At 51.6% G+C, this 19,075-nt stretch overlaps 1 protein-coding gene across 1 annotated transcript; it reads left to right on the top strand.

Annotated features, from left to right (window-relative positions):
* The first annotated feature begins 50 nt into the window (after positions 1–50).
* On the top strand, positions 51–16,199 carry DCPS (decapping enzyme, scavenger). The gene is made up of 6 exons (XM_075774346.1): positions 51–361; positions 1,658–1,826; positions 8,545–8,690; positions 11,780–11,893; positions 14,930–15,040; positions 15,744–16,199. The coding sequence occupies exons 1-6, from the start codon at positions 191–193 to the stop codon at positions 16,008–16,010; spliced, it is 978 nt and encodes a 325-aa protein (XP_075630461.1). The 5' UTR covers positions 51–190; the 3' UTR covers positions 16,011–16,199.
* Positions 16,200–19,075: the final 2,876 nt, after the last annotated feature.

The following is a 19,075-nucleotide window of genomic DNA, read 5'->3' as shown; positions in this document are numbered from 1 at the left end:
TGGTTTGTGGGTTTCTGTGAGCGGGTCTGGAAGGAGCCCGGGGGAGGGGGGAGTGACCCCGAGCCCCGTCGCACCGCCGAGCCGCCAGGGGGCGCCCTCCCAGCGCGGCGCCGCTCTCTTCCTCGGTCGCTCCGCGAGCGCGCTCGCCGGACTCGCGCAGGCGCAGTGGGGGGAGGGGGGGGGTGGCGCGATGGCGGAGGGCCCGCGGCCGAAGAGGAAGCGCGATGAGGAGGAGGCGGCCGAGGCCGCCCCCCACGACGGGGCCGCCGCCGTCGTCGCCCCCTTCCCGCTGGCGGAGCTGCGCCTGCAGCGTGTGCTGCGGGAGTCGGCGCGGGATAAGGCCGTGTTCCTGCACGGGCAGGTACCGGGGGGGGGGGGGGGGCGTTCACGCCTGGGCCGATCCGCCGCCATTTTCCCCGCTGAGGGCAGGCCACGCCCCCCCGGCAGGCCACGCCCCCGGTGTCAGGCCACGCCCCCCACATGGCGCGGCCGGGATCAGCATGGCCGGAGGCAGCGGGGACCCCCCCGGTCAAACCCCCGGCCCCTTCCCCTCCGCAGGGCCGCGGCCCGGCCCAGCCTTTCTTTACTCAACAAAGCGTGGCCCCAGACTCGTTCTTCCAGCCCGGTGCTGGCCAAGGACAGGGGCAGGAGGCAGCCGCTCTCGGCGGCAGCGTGCTGGAAACCTTATTTCCAGCCTCGGGTTATTTTTTTCTTATTAGCATAGCTGTTGCTTTTGGCCCAGCGAGCAGGTTTTTCGTGCTTGGTCGGTGAAACGGCATTAGATTGCAAGGAATATGCTAACTCTAGGGCTGTAAATAGGATAGGTGTGTCAATCAGGCGCTATAAAAGGGAAATTTGTAGTAACTGTCTAAGTTTTATGGCTGGAGAGGCTGGCTGTGGGAGCGGTGCAGCTGGCTCTGCTCCTGGAGGTTTGCCTCCGATCAGACGATGAGGATGGAGAAGTTCTAGGCTGCTGCTTTGGTCTCAGGGCAATGGGTTGATGGTCAGTGAACTGGGGACAGACCTGCCCGCTCTACTGCGTGAGCGTGGCTGGGTTGGGAGCCCCATGTGAATCCCTTTGCTCTCCAAAGCGGAGCTCAGGGAGGCCTCGCCTGGGTCCTGTGTGAACGGGAGCGACTTGGGAGCGTGCTCTGCATCCCATGCCTCCCGCAACCAGCACGCTCAGGCCACATCTGTATCTGGGTTGTGGGACCTCGGAGCGGGACAGCAGTGCTTCCTGCCCCAAAACGGCCTCAGTCTGTTCCCCTAGACCTGCCTCTGCCCTCTTTCTGACCCTCTGACCGCCCGGTCAGCTGCCCCGACTTGTGAATATCTGAGATAAAATCAATGATGTAGGTCAGCAGGAATGCAGCTGTAGGTGCTGGGAGCATCCGGGGAGGTGCAGATGGGCTGAGAGGTTGTCCACATCCCATGCTCCCCCCAGAAACCACCTGTGTTCCCTGATGGGGAGCAGATTGCTGCCGTGCTTCAGGGCATGCGCCTTTTATTTTTGGATGGGTGCTGCCGGGTGGACTAGGAGGGAGTTTGTGCATGAGAATCGAGGGGCTGCAAGTTGTTGTCTGTTGTCCCTGGCCTCAAACTCTCCAGCCAGCACTGGGTCTGACTTTGCTGACAGCTTTATCCGTTCTTCTCGCAGGTAACCAGCCCCTCCGGAGAGGGGACAGATGCCGTAGTCATCCTGGAAAAGACTCCTTTCCAGGAAGAGAAGGTATTGGACCTGCTGAAGAAGCACACGAAGCTGGAGCTGCAGATGCACAATGACATTTACAGCACGTACCACCTCTATCCTCCCCCAGAGCTGAGTGGTGAGCACTCTCGGCTGCTTCTCATTCCAGGGTATCATCTTGGGTGTTTTATTTTTGTTGCCCGATGTCACCTGCTAAGGACAGACAGGTAGCGTGCATGCAGGGGGGATCTAAATGCTTGCAACCTCGAGTGCCTGGCCTCTCCGCCTTTTGAGCCTCTCCCTGCTGATTTCATACATCCGTTCATTATAAAACCTGATTAATAACCCAGTACGGCTCAGATGAGCGGGTTGGAGAGCTTCAGCGGAAGGGTGTTATCCTGTGAGATGGGTTCTTGTCACAGTGGAAAGGTGATTGTGGCACTCTGCAGCCGCCGCTGGAAAGCAGGGCCACTCTTTTGGCAGGCTGGGTGCTTTGATTTAATGCTGATGTATGTGTTTAAATTCTGGAAGTGCAGTGATTAATTACGTGTCAACGCTTCCGTAAGCTCAGTGATAGTCAAACAGGTTTAACAGAGTCAAAATTAATCAGAGTGATAGCCTTAAGTAAGAAGTTGTGGTTCCGAATTAAAGTTTTGGGATATTTGACGTTCCTTCCCGAAAATGCTCCCATTTTAGTGCTACGTCTGTGGTGTAGGAGGAAGTGCTGTCTGGCTTTGGGAGCTTGAGTTGTGCAAAACTCCTGTCAAGGACTCAAAATCAGGGGTTTCAGTGTTACAAAGCCATGTTTCAATGGTGGGAAAACACCACGACGCCGCGATTGTTGCGGATGCCCTGTGTGGGAAGATGTTAAAACTATGCTTGGTTGCCTGGAAAGATTCCTGCTTGGGTGGGTGCCTGTTGCGTTCCGGGCTGGCAGCGACTTGCAGCGATTCCCACGAGGTGGCATTGCGAGACTAAAATCCCCTGGGCCTCTCTGCAGCTGCAGCCCTACCAGTCGTGCGGGCGTTTTGCTTCCTTGTAGAGCTTTGCTGCACGGCTGTATAACTCCAGTGTTACTCTGACAGTAAAGTTTTTTATTTAATATAAGATTTATGCCAGGTGCGAAACCCCTCGCCAAGGTGAAAAGGCTGTTTAAAGGGTCACGGGTCTCTGTCAGTGCTGCGCAGGGCCCTGCTTTTTCCGAGAGGCTGGAGTAAAACCAAGGGAATCTGGGTCTTCTCGCATCCCGTTTCTGCGACTTGGTTAAACTAAGTCCTCGCTGGGGTTGTTTCTGTGTGGCCTGCCCTCTGTGCCACGACTCTGCCCTGTGTAACCACGCTGTTTGTTTCATGAGAGCTTCCCTTGAAGTGACTCAGAGCCAAATAACTGTTTTTTGCGGGCATGTTGTGTGAGCTGCTGGCAGGCAGCTGGGCTTGCACTGGAGGAAATGGTCGTGCACATCAAGAGGGGAAGGAAATTGCCCTTCTGAGCTGAGTCACGGCCCGAGGAGGGAGTCGATGCGAAGAATGCAGTTCATAAACCTAAAACGAAGGAGAAATTTCATGTAAGGCTGCAGGTAATGTCAGGGCTTGTGAGAAATCCCTGGATGTCGAGTGATTGCGTGGAGACCCACTGAGCCCTCGTCCAGGGTCTAACTCGGCCTCTTGGTTGCAGGGTTAGACACACATGGGGTTTTATCTCCTGGCATTTGCAGGTTTACACCTGGCTTACATGATGCAGTAAAAGTATTTTGTACAAAATGTCAAACTTTGGCATTGAGCAAGTCCTCCGAAAAGTCTTGCGTTGCGGTGTTGCGCAGAAGAGGATTTTACCCTGGGGATTTCACAGCAGCCCGGGTGGCCAAGCCCCCCCTGCCCAGCTTCTTCCTTTCTAAAGGTAAAGTAAACCTCCAGACCGAGGAAATCGTGACCGCAGGTGACTTGTGACATCGGCCACATTGATGGCGCGAGGAGGAGCTGCCTCCAGGTCCCTCCGCTCTTTTGAAGCGTGTTTTCTCAATGCTGCCTTTGTGGTGCGAAGTCCCCGGGTAGGCTTTTCATTCAGCTGGAGTTTCTTGAGAGCTGAAAGTGGATATTTTCTTCATCCTTTCCCCGCCTCCTCATTTTTCCCTCTGCAGAGTCAAGCTAACGCAGGCCCTGGGTGATGAAAGCTTGTTTTGTCTTGGTGGTAAAAGAGCCTGTGAGGCTGGGCCAGTCGCTTTGTTTGCGTGGAAGGTGGAGAAGGGGAGGCCAAAAGAAGCACATTACCTGAGCAAATGACTCCCTTTTGCCCTGGGAAGAGGAATTTCACTCTGCTGCAGCTTAAAGATGAGATTTCTAGGGCTGGGAGCGTGCCGACATGGGGACATGTGAAAACAGCGCTGGTCAGAAAGAGAGGACCTCATCGGTGTCTTGCTTGGCTCGTCGATTTTTACCGGCCACTAGGAGAGACATGTCAAGGCTAAAATGGGAAATAGCATTTGCAAGCAGGTTAATAATAGAGTTTCTGTCAAGGGCAATCCAAAACCACGTGGCTAAGGAGAAGGAAACTTGTGAGGGAGTTTGCAAGGAGGAGCGGTGTCAGAGAGTGTGCTCTCTGATTGTAAGTGCCCCGCTAACAGCGAAGGCAGGCGTGCGTAACTTATTTTAAGGTCAGCTCCTGGACAATGCTGCGATTTAAGAGGCAGCTTATGCCTAAAGGTGGATGCTGGTGGAGGAAACCTCAGCTCTGGGACTCCCCTTTACAGAGAGAGCAAGGGCCACTTTCATAGCAGGGGACAGACTTTTTCTTGCTGCTAAAGGCTCCATTGCAAAAGCCAGATGGTTCAAGCCACGCATTCCCCAATAACATCCAGCTCCTGGTGGTGCTCACACCCGTTTAGCAAGGAGAGGTCACTCTTTCCAGCCAAAAGCAGCTTCCTCTTGCCTGGCTGTTGTGTTTCGCAGCACCAAAGCCATGCTGGTGTAATTCCAGGGCTCTTATCACTCCTTTAAGGAGTCTTTACTCGCTGGGCACGGCTCATCACTGCGCTGCGGGCTGAAGCTTATTAAAAACGTCTAAAAATGAGCACGTTGGGAGACACTCTGGCTCCATCTCTCCAACACAGGGTGGAGAAATTGTGGGAGAAATGGGAGAGCGTGGAAGGAAAGTATTCAGTCATGCAGGAAGCGATCCATACCCCTGCCTTCCCGAGCCCAAAAAGCATCTAGTTCCAGGCAGCGAGGAGCTGGAGAAGCTCACGTGAGCTGCATGGGGAAGGTTGGTTTGTCTCCAGGTGTTCCCACGCTCTGCCTGCCTGTGGGGCCTGCCTAGTGAAAAAAACCTGCATTTACACTCAAATAAAAAGCTGGAGCAGTGGGAGCGGGGTGGTAGATACAGGAGAAACAGGCAGGCTGGCTTGGGGGGGGTGGTGGGAGGTATTGCCGTGCTTTGCTCCGGGTTTTTTTTGGGTGGGTAACCTGCAAATTTCCCCTTTGCTGTGGCTGTTGCCCACCGAGTCCTCGGCCCGTGGATGAGAACCAGGAGAGACAAGCCAGCCTTGGCAGAAGTCCCCAGCAGCGCGCTTGGCTCGCCCTGGCACGTACCGGCCTCGGAGACAGCATGAGCTCTTGCGAGCTTTATCCTTTTCTTTTGTGCTTTTATTTCATTCAATAATGAGAGTCCCAGATGTCCAAGGCAAAGCCGTTGGTTGTACCTGGTCGGGTTAAAATCAGGTGTTCCCCTGCAATTACTGCGCAGTTGTGATCATAAAACTAACTAAAATGTTAATGCAGCAGGGGAAGGGGGAGGTTGTGCATCATTATATTTAGAGCTGCGTCGAAGGACATACCCGACGATGGGAAGACAGTGCGGAGCTGTATGCAGCAGGAAAGGGGCTTGCGGGGGGGTGAGGGGGGTGGAACCCAACTTGCAAGACTACAAATGTGACTTTGCTGCTGCTTCCTGGCCTTGGCGCCTTGGGCCTGACGTTTGAGTTGATTAGGCAGATCATAAACCACAGCTCGGCTTCCTACTAGTGAAGGGAGGAAAAAGCGCCCCTGCCCAACAGCAGAAACAGGTTGTGATTTGATAGAGGTTGGAAGGGGATTTGGCAGAGCCTGTGGACGGCACGGCGCAAAAGGGGATGGGGCATTGCTAGTGAGCCCGGAGTGCGCTTTCCTACAGGCACGAGCTCTCTGCACCTCCTCCCCATCTGCAGCACGTAGCTGTCCTGCGCCGTGGGGAGCGTGGGATAACGTGTTTCGTCTTCTCATCTCGGCAACAGCTGCCTTCAGCTCTTGTTTCCCCAAGTTCCCCACACTGAGCTGTAGTTTTAGTTTTGTTTTTTGTCTTGGGGTTTTTTTCACTCTCATTTTAGCAGGACAGAGGAGAAGTTGTGTTGTTTCTGATCAACCCGAGCTTCCTTTTCCCCTGGGCAGGGAAATAATGGTGTGGTGTATCCCCTCAAACACCCTTTGTAGGATTGAACCGCCCAATCGTTTGTTCCCTACCATCGCAGTACCTCTGCCTCCTTTTTTATAACCTCCAGTTAATTGATGTTCAGTCCTGACTTCCAGAATAAACCACAGGCGTTTCATGGTGTCCCTGGGCTGACGTTCAGGCATATGCCGCCCAATGTGACTCAGACATGAGCGGAGACAATCCCCGACCCTTCAGCAAGCTTAAAACCCCATATCATGCATCCAGCGGTTCTGTATCTCCACTTCCAGGCCAGGGTAGGTTTTGGCTGCCCCACAATGTACGTGATGCTTTAACGCACGTGGAGTCTGCCAGGAGCAGGGCGGCTTTTAAAATGGAGCATGAACGCGGCTGGTTGCCAGCAATGGAAAGATTTCATGGCGAGCCCGGTCTCGCCGTGGATGTTTCCTGTGGCTGAGCCCAGCCTTAGCCAGGACTGTGCATCCCGGCCTCCTAACGATAGCCAGGTTCTCTGGCCATTGTCATTTATGCTAATTAGCATTGCTGGGGTGTTTCAGGGTTGATGAGACCTTTAGAAGGGAAATAATTGTTAGCGAACCACAGCCTCTCCCCACTCTCCTCTCCGAACATCTGCTGCTCAACCGCAGTTGCACATTAAGGCTTTCTCTGATCTCGCTCTAGGCTTTAAAGTATCTGAAGTGGCTCTCCCCACCAAGAGCAGCCACCCCTGAAATGGGGGAGGTGCTGGGGAAGCCATGAAGGATCCTCTGCACCCCCATGCCAGCCAGCGCACAGCCTGCGCTTATCGCAACCCCCAGCACAGAGGGTTTCCTGCTGCAGTCCCTGCTCTTGTTTTGGGGTATAAGATTAAACTGTGGAAGTTTCAGCCTGGTATTTTCTTATCTTTTGCCTTTTTGTTTTCTCCCCAGTGCTTTGCTGGTCTTTTTAAGTGAGGAGTGGAGGAACCACAGCCATGTCTTTTTAATTTTTTTTTTTTTAATTTTGCTAGCACTTCTAGCAGGGTGATGTAATAATCGAGTCCTGGAAAACAACCTTGTTTGAACATGCGTATGGTGGGAATCAGACCAGACTGCCCTTGTGGTTTGCATTTTCATATTTCATGTTACCAGCATTTTCCTGTGGATTTCATTAAGCTGGGTTTGGCATGAAATGAAAAGGCAGAGTCTCCCAGCTTGTGTAGCACCGACCTTAAAAAAAAAAAAACAAACCCAAAACCCCACAACGTAAACCCACCCTAAATCCTGACTTCAGGAACAAATAGATATTTATATGCAGTGTCTGGCTCACATATATACATATATAGAGCGTGAAGCACAACTGTTTGGTACACTGGTGAGTGTGCAGCCCATGATTTTCCAGACCGTGGCAGACCTTGGGCATGAGCTGCAGCATTTGCAGTGCCCCAGCCATTTGCTTCGGCTCGATCTGCTCGAGGTTTGTCTGGGCTGGCAGGGTTTTTCCTCTTTCCTGCATTGAACTTTGTAGCAGGTCTCCGTTAGCTGGGAAGGCAGAGGCACTGCTGGTGGCCTTGGAGTTGTGGCAGGGCTCTGTATCATGCACCTAATCTTGGCTGAAGGGGGATATTTTCCCAGTGTTTTACCACTGCAGGTAAGATTTACTGCTGCCAAGGTCAAAGCTGCCAGGTTGACGTGGTGTGCAATTGCATCCTGTTTAATGCTGCAGAAATTACGCAGCAAAGTTTTAATCTCAAGGTAAACAGAAATTATTTTCTTTTTGCTAGAGTAAACAGGTAAATGCTCTTCGTTGGCTGGTGCAGGGAATCACCCAGCCCTCTCTCCTCAGCTTGTCCTATGCTGTGTTAACCCATCAGCCCACATTGTTTGCTCCGAGTCCGTCCCCGTACCCTCGATGCCAAGCCACCTGACGGCTGAGAGCTCTGGGAAGGAGCTGCTCCTCGTGCCGGCCCTGCTGCTTGCAGCTCGCGCGATGTCTGCTTTTGTGGCTGGAGAAAGTTGCTGGGTGCTCGCTCAATAACATCCCATGAACTTCAGATTTAAGTATGAGGAAGATGCGTCTCTGCCCCCGGGCTTGTGTTTCTGTCCTGGTTGTTGACTGCACATAAACTCTTCCCTCGGAGCCCCGATGTCACTGATATGCCTGAAAGAGCGAGTGTGGGAAAAAAAACTTTCAGACAGTGAACTCCTCCATCTGAACTGGAAAGACAGGCCCTGGCTGTTTTCAGCTTATTCTTTCTCCAAAAAAGCAGCAGCAGCCTGGGACGTTAAAGTACTTGTTTGCTTTCCATGTCTGTTTTCCCCACCCTGCTATTTTAGCAGTATCTTTTAAAAATATGTTAGTGTGGCATTTATTCAAGGGAAAACAGATTTATCAGGGACTGAAGGAAGTAATGTGGGTTTCGTCTGTGATGGTAATTCAGTAAACATGTTTTTTTCTAGAGATAAAAACCACAGTGGTGTACCCTGCCACTGAGAAACACCTTCAGAAATACCTCCGTCAAGAAGTGCACCTCATCCGTGAAACCTGGGAGGATTACAAGAATATAACGCTGCCCTTCATCCAGTCCCAGAGCTTCAGCATCCAGGTATGGATACCACTGCTTCCCTCTTCAGAGATGGGAGTCTGTGGTCTCCTCCTTCAACGCGCTGGGCTGTCAAACGTCGCCTCCGAAGCCCAGGTTGGAGGCAGAAGAGTCAGGAGCTCAGTGCATTGTCAGCTCCGTGGTACTGCACTGCTCATCTGGCTGAGCATCCTGCTGCTCAAATGTGACCACCCGCAGACTGTGTCTGCTGATCCTGAGCTGTGATGCTGCCTACCCCGCTGAATACATCCCCTTACCTCTCAGACTTTCTTGAGGCTAGTTGACCTTTGGGGTAAGCTCAGCAATGCTAAACAGGGCTCTCTTTCTTCCCCGGTGTCCCCATCCTTCTGTCCTCTGGGCCATCCTTGCAGAAAATCATTTTCCTTGAACTGAAATTCCCTTTCTGAAGGTTCCAGGAGACTTTCTGTGCTGGGCTGTTCCTCCCCCTCCTTTCCAAGGGTGGCTCCCTGGGCGTTGGTGCAGTTTGCTGGGCTTTTTAGGAGTCTCTTGGGTGTTGTGGAAATGGGAAGGCACAGATTGCTCTTGGATTCCTGCATCACAACTCGCTCCTCAGGCTCTGCCTCCAGCTCCTCTGCTGTTCAGCCCTTTGGTCTGTATTCCATGTGGCGAAGCTGTACTTTTAGCGTCCTCCTTGCCCCAGGCAGCAGCAATGGGCTTTTTGCCTCTTTTACCTCCTTTTTGACCATTCCTCTCCCCATCTTTCTCCTTTAGAGACCAAAGGAACACAAGTCCCTAGGGACCGATTCATGCCAGCCTGTGCGGAAGGGGGAATAAAGCAAATCCTGGGTCTGCCTAGGCTGTCTGCTAGAAATAAACTCCAAAAGCCACAACCCTTGGGTTGTCCCCCACACCTCAGCAGCAGAAGGGTTAACAGGGTTCGCTGTTGCAGTGTCTGTTTTCTGATCGCTTGCAGATGAACGTGACTCCCGCTTTCTGCGCCTTGTACAGAAGGCACCTTGCAGGCTGTGGTGTGCGCTCAATTGCTCCTCGCGTGCCTGCTTTCCTTTGCTTCATCTTTCGGCTTTCTTACCGCAGCCAGGCTGCAACACGAGTAACATAGAGGCAGCGGGAGAAACACAAGAGTGTGTTTCCACCAGACAGCAACCTGCACGAATGTTTTCTCCGTGCTTTGGCTCTGAAGATTGTTAGATTTCCTGGTGTAGCAGCTGCCTTCAGAAGTTGCTTGAGCTCTTTCTCTCTGCCTCTTCCACCAAATGCTTGCGAGCTGATTTTTCTACGTGGAAGCATATTTCTGGTGACCATCAGGAGCATCTGCTGAGAAATCACGGTCAGCACAGTCAGTCCTTGACCTCTGTGATCTGATAATGCCGTTTCTTTTCTTTACCTAACCGGTTTTGATGAGCGGAAGGGGAAATGTGAACGGTAACAGAAATATCGGGGAACTACAGAGGCGTCTCTGTTTTCTGCTGGAGGATGCAAAGCGTGGATGCTTTCAGTATAATGGTTTTATTGTGGTGCCAGCCTCTGGCATGTGTTGTCCTTGCTGGGCTTGTGCTGGAAATGGCAAGAGCAATCAGCTGATGACCTGCCCATCACATGAGGCAGCATTGGGTTTAAAATTCAGCTCATCTGATCAGTAAACTTATTTAGGGTGCTGATAGCTTGGCACTTGTGAAAAGAAGAGGCATAAATAAAAAAAACAAAGGGCAAACTTTCATTTCCTGCTGAGCTTCCTGCCCTGCTTTTCTTCCAGGGTCACAGAGCACAGCGATCTTGTGCCATGCCTTCCAAAATGGCTTTGAGAATCTAATCTTCTCTAAGACATTGTTGCTAGGAAGAAAAGACCAGAAATTTAAGCAAAAAAACAGATCAAAGGAGGAGAGGTTGGTTTCTCCCTAAGGATATATTCAGGTCAGTTCACAATGATCCTAAGTTTTGATTAGATTAATTAAACTCTTGACAGAGTTCCCCAAAAGGGCTGTCATCTTATCTTGAGTTTCTGGGTTAGCATCCACTGACCCAGCTTGCTCAGTGTGTCTGCAAGGCTGGCTGCACCTTCCCTGCCTGCGGCCACCAAAACCTAAACTTGATGGGGGAAATGATGTTTTGAAATGTGTTCAGCTTCCAGGCCCCAGCCATTTGCTGCTGCCTTGTCTCACCCTCTGGGGACTCCCTTGGCAGTCCAATACTTAAGATAGACTTAAGCTGGAGTGTGAAGTGGGTTTTGGAGGTGTAGATAAGGATGCTCGAGCTCAGGTTGGGAGCCAGGAAAAGCAAAGATGCTTTCCACTGGTTTTACTCTGTCAGTTATCCCTGATCTCTTTCATAGCCAAAACCCTTCTCTGGATGGCGCTTTGCTTTGAAGGAGGAGCGCGGGGGGATAACCGGAGTGGGGATTACAGTCTGGAGGCTGAAGCTTTACGTGCAGAAGAGCAGCAGCGAGCTGTTTTCTCATCCGCCAGGAAACCAAGAGACGCGCATCGCCCGAGGAAACACAGGCCTTTCGTATTTGCCCGGCGAGTGCCGGCTGCCAGTAGCCGGAGCCGCGTCCAACCTCAGGCTTGCAAGCAATCCACTCTTTCCTTTTTGAATGGAGAGGGGGAAAAAAAGAAAAATCAGCCAATTTCCCTTCCCAAACCTGGTTGTGAAGGTTTTGGTGCAGCCTGGGAGGTGCCCGGTGGTGCTGCAAGAGGCGTTGTCTGAGCCCCAGGAGAGCTGGCTTCCACCCCTGCCTGCCTTGTCGGCTCTGGTGCGCTTAGGGTTGCTCGTGCTGGTGGCTGATTTGTCTGAATGCCCAAGAGGAAAACAAAAATCCTGGAATAATTTAGCTAGCTGGCTGTGCAGTGCCACGCAGCAAGATCAGGGGGGTATCTTTTCACTGAAGTGAAATAGCCTGGAGTTTGTTGTTGGAGTGTTTTATGGATAATTAACTCCAAATGTTACCAGCCGTGAAATTATTTGGTCATCTTAGAATCAAGTCGTTGGGTGGTTTTTTTATATTCTAGTTGCAGGGAACGTGCGCGGATCCACAAGCTTGGGCTAATTGTGCCCAAGGTGTTGTGGGTTTTTTTTTCCTCTGCCTGTTTATAAATCGCATATTTCTCTTTCAGTGGGTGTATAATATCCTGGAGAAGAAAGCTGAGGCCGATCGAATCATCCATGAAAACCCAGATCCTTGTGACGGCTTTGTTCTAGTTCCAGACTTTAAGTGGAATCAAAACCAGGTTCGTTTGCTCCCCTTATCTTTGAAGGGATGCTGCTTGTCTGAAGGTAATCCAGGGAAATGTCCACTTTCATGGCACTAATAGCATGCTAATAAAAGTTTTAGTAGGGAAATGTGTCCTTCCTGTTCACGCTGTCATTAAGTGATGATATTGCAGAGGCCTTTTATCACGTGCTAATTGCGGACACTACAAAACACAGGCTGTTCTCACTGCTGCTGGGTGATTTATTTATTAGCTTCCTTTTCTCTTTCCTGTATTAGCCCAAATGTTGTCATGATGTGTTTGAACCTAAATCCAGCTGCGCATTTGTTCCTGCTGAAAATGTTTGGGGTGTTTGTTTTTTTTTTTTTTTTCCCAAGCCTCAACTTTAGGCGCAAACTGGGCAGATGTGTTGTCCTTCAGTTGTTGTAATTAACTCTCCTCCACACAATATTAAACAGATGGTCGTTAGCTTATGAGCAGCTGCTTAACCCCTCGTGGGAGTGGCCATTCGTTGAAACGCAGAGGTTTTTAAGCCCAGGCTGTAATTCTCAACTGAGTGGCTCATTATTTCCTTGGAGTCCACCTCCCTTTCGGGCTGTACGTCAGGGGAGGTGAAACTCCACATGTGCACCCCTTGAAGTCGATAGAGTCAAAAAAAAAAAAAAAAAAAGAAAAAAAATCCCTTTCATGTTTCTGATCCTCAAAATGCTTCTGTACATGGTGGTGGGAAAAGTTACTGTGTGATTAAAACTTAGAAATGGGAACTAAAAGCTAATAAAAAGGGAACACAAGCCTGCTTGTGGGTATTTCTGTGCTGGGAGCACTTATTTCTGGTCTGGTGCCTGGGGGGGGGTGACTTGGGGAGGACAGGTGAGTAAGTCACTGCAGGGTGGGTAGGCTCTGGTTACCACGAATTCTTTGCGCATCAGCTACTTCAAAAATCCCTTGTCAAGCTGTGATGGGGTAACTGAGCTCGAATTTCCACTTGTTTGCATGATTACGCCACAGCGCCTTGTTCAGTGCCCTTTACTTTCAGGGTGGCACTATTTAGGAATCCTTCTTAAGTGCAGCACACCGCCCCTTTCCTTGCTTTGAGCAAAGCCTCCGTGTGAAGCTTGCGGCGAGCGAGGATTTACCACTTGCCTCAGGATTGGAGACGGATGGGCTAAAAATTGCGCTTTAGCTTTCTCTAGAGACCAGTTTTATCCACGCCTGGCAGCTAGCGTGGTCAGGGAGCGCTTAAATAGCGGGGTTTGTCTTTAGGGGAGGTTCCCCATGCCGCTGTTGCCTGTTGGTATGCCGAACAGGATTTTCTTGATTTATTTTTTGCCACCCCCAAGGCTGGGCTGCTGTCTGCAACAAGAGAGCCATCATCCCCAGGGTTATCCGGGATTTTGCCTGTCACTTTCCCAGCATCCCAACAAGTGCTGTTGACTTCTGCCTTTGAGCCAAGGAATTTCTTCTTGGCTGTAGGTGATGCCGAGCCAGAGCTGATCCCGGTAGCCCTGGGGCTGCCCATGCGCAGCCGGTTCCTTTTGCTGCATCCCACCAAACAGGCAAGGCTACTCTGTTAAATTAGGGGAGTGAGATAGAGCCTCCTGGCCGGGCTCTCCAAGCCTCCCCTTAGAAGTCCCTTCAACAGCGTTGCCTTGCACGAGCTCAGCACCTTGCCCGCGAATTCACCTGTAATTATTTCAGGCTGATGGATGGGAGGAATATTTCTCACTTGCTGCTGGCCTCGACCTCCTGGGTGCTACATCAGCTCCTGCTGCCCAACCTGAGAGCGGTTGGAGTTGGTTTTTTGTTTGGTTTTCTTTTTTCCCCACTTTTGAGTTGGTTTCCAACCCGCAGGAGCCCTGAGGCGTTGCCTGAAACGATGCCCGGCATGACATCATTCAGGGCCTTTTTAGCAACAGGCGTATTTGTTTCAAACAGCAACATGCAGATGTTGTTCTAAGGAGAAGAGATGTTTGCTTTTCCTCCTGCCAGCCAGCACTGATCCAAAGAGGACAAGCTGATACGCTGTCTTTTTCCGGAGCTGTGCACAAGGCTGCTTTGGGAATCAAACTGAACCACGAGCTGGCTTGGGTGCAAATAACAGCTTCATGTTTCGAGGGTCCTGAGAGCATCTTTTGGCACAAGCATCTGTTTCCAAATAGCCAGATGGGTTTCTCACAGCCCTCAAAAGATCTGCTGGGTCTTAAATATCTAAACCTGTTGCTTTGCAGTGTTTGTATTAGAAAGCCACTAACTGAGCTGAAAGAGACGGGGATTTTTTTTATTTTTTTTTTTAAAAGTGTAATGATCCACAACCTTACGTCTTGTTAAACGTTGAAGTTGGTAAGTACTTCAGGGAGATGCCAAAGATCTGGCTGAGAGCTGCTGAACAGCCATATTTTACTGCACGAGGGTTGCCTGGTGACTGATTAGGTCTTGAAAATAGTTATTTGTAGATCTGGTGCAACTAGAAAGCGGCCAGCTATTTGCAGAGTGGAATCTAGGAAGCTTTTCACTCGGAAAAATCTACAGTTGCAGTTTTGGCTGCTGCGATTCACTGTAAATCCTCGTCTGAGCGTGGAGATAAACCGTTTGCTTACTCAGCATGGCGTGGGGGTTGCTGGCAGACCCCACAGCGTCCCGGGCTCGGGCTGTTGGGTGCCTCAGTTTCCCCCACGTAGCGGGGTGGGTGCCAGCACCTTTTCTGCCAGCCTCCGTCTGCACTGGGACGACGTTTTTGAGATGCGAATGTGCAAGGGCAACAGCGAGTGCTGTGTTTACAGTAGAAAAGAGCTGATGGATCAATATTTGTGATCCTGCTGTTTATTAATTGGGGTGACAAAACCCAATTTGTCCAGAAATAATGCTTTGAGGTGCCAGTGTCTTTCTGGCTGAGGACATCTCGTACTGGGAGAATCATACTGGATTCAGCCCAACTTAAACCACGATGGCAGGTTGCCTGGAAAGCTGTGGTGGTTGTTGTGAGGTCCAAAGTGCTCGTGCCTCCATCTGTTCTTTCTGTGGTCGCCTTCATCACCGTCCTCCATCTCTCTGCAGCTGGACGACCTCTACCTCATAGCCCTCGTGCATCGTCGGGAGGTGAAATCACTTCGGGACCTCACCGCTGAGCACCTCCCGCTGCTGAGGAACATCTTGCAAGAAGGGAAGGTAAGTGCAAGGCTGGTCTGACACCGGGGAGAGCTGCAGGAGTTGAGCCCTGTCCTCCCCGTATTGATAAATTCCTTCCCAACCCCTTGATCGTTTTCACCAGCTGACGAGTTTTTTCCAGCCCCGTGACGGGACATGTTTGGTAGATGGATGCGCGATAGCTTCTCTTTCCTTTGCTGTGTTAGAAATTGGGAAAGTAATTGCACTGGGGAGAGCGGAGATTAATTAAGAGATTAGTCAGGCGATTGCAGCGTGCTGAGCAGTGAACCAAGCCAGCGTGCCAGAGTTCGCCGTTGCTGTTTATAGCTTTAATTACACCAGTGGGTAACAGGATCCCTGTAAGTTGCCGAGTGAGCCGAAGCGATAAGGGCGGAAGGGAAGACGATACAAGCGGAGAGCATGCCCCGTCATGGAGGGAGAAAAGTGGGGTGGCCGGAGGCGTCGCTCCATCCCTGTGGAGGCTGAAATGGAGGGCGGGGAAGAGCTCTGTCCTTCCCAGCTTCTCCCTCTCCCTTGCCATGAGGATGGAGGAAGCAGAAATCACTTCTGTCTTTCTCTCCACCTTTTGTGCCACCCGGGGATGCTCCTTTCCGTCCGTCGCAAGGTCGGTCGGTCTGTCCGTGCGCTGCCTGCCCCCCCAGCTGCCCCATGCCCTCACGTGTTGCTAGTCCTGACCCGGAGGGGTTTTTTTTATTCCCTTTAGGAGGCTGTAGCAAAGCGTTTTGGTGTGCCTGGATCCCAGCTGCGAATCTACCTGCATTACCAACCCTCCTACTACCACCTCCACGTGCATTTCACCGCCCTGGGCTACGACGCCCCGGGCAGCTCGGTGGAGAGAGCCCATCTCCTGGCAGACGTGATTGACAACCTGGCGATGGACTCCACGTACTATCAGAAACGGGCTTTGACCTTCGCCCTTCGGGCTGATGAACTTCTGCTTAAGAAATTCCAGGAGGCAGGAAGAGTGTGAGCTGGCAGAGGTGCTTTTGTATCTTTTTATTTTTAATAAATGCCCATTGTCAGGATTGTTTTTTTTTTTTAAAGGTTTTGGTGCTTTTATTTTTTTTAACTCTGATTTTGTACAAATTGGGGCTGACGGCCCATTGCTATGGAAACCATGTCTTCTGCTCAAGTCAATTAAAACATTGATTGAGTAACACGTTTTAGCGTGCTGGTTTTTACCAGGGTTGTAGTACTGGACCAGGCACCTCTGGGATGCAGCGAGCAGAGGGGTTTGGGCAGGAGGGTCCGTGCACATCCATCTTTTCCACCCAGAAAACAACCCCTGCCTCCAAATATCAGCCCAAATGGGGGAGCAGGCAGCTGGGGGGGTCCAAGAAAACTCAGAAAGCTTCACTTATTTCTTACGGACTTACCCCCGGGAGCGGGATATCAGTTTTCCTGGGGTAGGGAGGGGTTTCTTGCTCCAAAAGAATGAAATGACTTGAGTCCTCACCCCTCCCCGCCAGCTTCTGTGGGCTCTGCGAAGGCAAAAGTGACTGTGCATGCTGCCTGATTCCCCAGCCTCGGAGCCATCTCCACTACCCTGCTAATTAGTCATATATCCGGCTTAAAAGGGCAGCCCCTCCCTGACACAGGTTTCTCAAGGTTTTGCAAGGATTCTTCAGCCTGCTCGTTAAAAATTAAACTATAAAATAAATAATCCTGCTCTTCCTTCTGCCTTCCTGCCGCTGGAGGATTCCTCCCAATGACTTTGCTGCCACTTTCCAGCTCTGGCAAGGGTTTTGTTTTTTTTTTTCTTCCTCTTTCAGTGAGATACCAACTTCTTCCTCACTGCTGGACTCTGTTTGAATGGGCCTCGTGCCGTGACCTCCTGAGAGCTGCCCGTTACGGTGGGAAAAACAGCTTTCTACGTACAGGGAGAGGTTTAGTCCGCCAAGCCAGCTGTTGCTTCCCCTGCATCTTCTCCGCCAGACACCGATCTCTGAAAACTTCATGAGTTCTTGCTGCCAAAAAGGGTTCTGGTTTCTGGTCAGCCGGTAACCAGGGATGTAATTGCAGGAATCATCTCGCCGGCTACCCTAGTAATTTATTCCTTTCAACACATTGGGCTCTAAGGGTTGGTTTGGGGTTGGTTTTTTTTGCTGATGGTGGGGGAAAAAAAAAAAAAAAGAGATGTGATTTGTTTCCAGGGCTGCTCAGTGTGCCACAGTGCTGCCCTGTGCTGGAGCAGTCCAGAGCCAGCTGGATTGCAAGTAGTATCATCAGAGACGCCTGGAGCTTTGCTGGGCTCATCCGATTAATAAATATTCAGGTCAGGCAGTTCCCTGGTACCTTTCAGCAGTAGGGGAGAGACAGAGCACCTGGATTCAGCCACCTTTTCTTATTTCTCTGCAAAAATGCAATACGTGGGGAGAGAGCTGTGGCAGGGGAGGCTTTCCCTCTTGTTTCAGATCAAGCCACCTCCTGAGCTGAGCGTGTCTGGGGACAGAGGTGATGCAGGAGCTGGGGAGCTGCTGCAGGAGTGGATCTGGAGACGGTTAGTGCGTTTGGCTGTCCCCTGGCTCTTTGTATCCCTAGGATTTCAGTTGCTAAGGGAAAGGGATGATTTTTGTTCCGTATCAGAGTGTTGTCAGTGCCAAGAGGTCTCCCTGGGTGAGGGACCACCATGGTTTTATGCGCCCACCCAGGGCAGCCCAGGAATGGAGAGACGGTTAAACAGCAGATGGGACCATCCTGTCACCCAGGAAGCTTCCCTGTTCTTCAGGTATTAAAAAAAAAAAATTATAAAAAAATCCTGTCTTGAAAATAGACTTTCTGAGGGCTGCGCCAGATGCCCAAGCAGCACATCTTCTGCAGACCATCTGTCTGCTCCCGCCAGAGGAATTGTTTCTCCTGGTAGACGTGGAGCCCAGACCAGGGGCTGTCCCTGCCTGCCCCAAGAGAAGAGGGCAGGGGGGGATGCGTTTTGGTGGCTGTATGGCTGGAGCCTTCAAAGGATTTACTGAAGGCCTGGGGCCAGCTTTGCTAAGCCAGACAGCGTTCCTAGGCTGTGGGGTGAGGAAGGGTGAGCCTGAGGTGGTCGGCAGGACAAAGCCGGCTTGTGCTGGGCATGAATCGCCCCATTCTTGTCCCTCTGGAGCAGATGCCGCGAGCCTGGCCGAGGGCATCCCCCTCCTCCTTTATTAATAGATCTGTGCCCGGCCAGGGACTGCTTCGTCCTATAGTCGCCCTTTTGGGAGCGTTTGGGCCGCGGCGCGATGGCGCGAGGCCATCCCGGGGTGGCAAAATCTCTGCTCGTGCACTCGTGGGGCAAGAAAGCACGGCGGTCCCTCGCTGCCGCAGCCGGGGCGTTTTCTGAACTGTTTTGTTGGTGTGATTTCCAAATAGCTTTGGACTGGGTGATGGCGGAGCTCATTACAAATTCTCTTCTCAAACAGCCAGGATTTTTTTTTTCCCCCCTTTTTTCTTCTCCAAATTACTCGGCACTCATCATGCTGAATTAATCTAACTGGCAATTTATCCTTTGTAAATTAAATATTAGGGCAGGGTGTAGTCATTAGCGATGACTAACTATCCAGCAAACGCTCGTGGCGTTCTGCTAAGACAGCAAATACGCTTGCAAAGCGCGGTATTTTCCGGTCGTGTCGTCTACTGGAGCCACAGTGGCCACTGGAAGCTCTTTGCTGGTCTTTGGGTCCACCCAAGGGGTCCCTTGGGAGATGGGTGACCCGAGGAGACGTGAGGAGGCAAGGCAGGCACCCCGTACCCGCCCCGCGGATGCACGACTGAGATGTCCTGAGGTTCCTGCAGGGTGGACACAACTGGGGGTCGCTGCTTGGCGTGGGATCCCTAAAGTTTCCCCAAACCTTGGTGAAGCTCAAGCCGCAGCGCTGAGATCTCTCGGCGTGGAGATCCGGGCAAGGCGGCTCCAGTGGGGACGTGGAGCTGGAGCAGCCCCCTGACGCTGCGTCTGCGTCTCTTCTGCTCTCGGTTCCATTGATGCTGCCGTGGTGGGATGCTCCGGGATGGAGTCCATCACCCCAAAACCATCCAACCATCACCAGCAGGAGG

Source organism: Balearica regulorum, chromosome 23 (assembly GCF_011004875.1).
Source record: "Balearica regulorum gibbericeps isolate bBalReg1 chromosome 23, bBalReg1.pri, whole genome shotgun sequence".
Classification (NCBI taxonomy): domain Eukaryota; kingdom Metazoa; phylum Chordata; class Aves; order Gruiformes; family Gruidae; genus Balearica; species Balearica regulorum.
The sequence above is the reverse complement of the archived record's forward strand: the minus strand, read 5'-3'. Positions and strand labels throughout refer to the sequence as shown.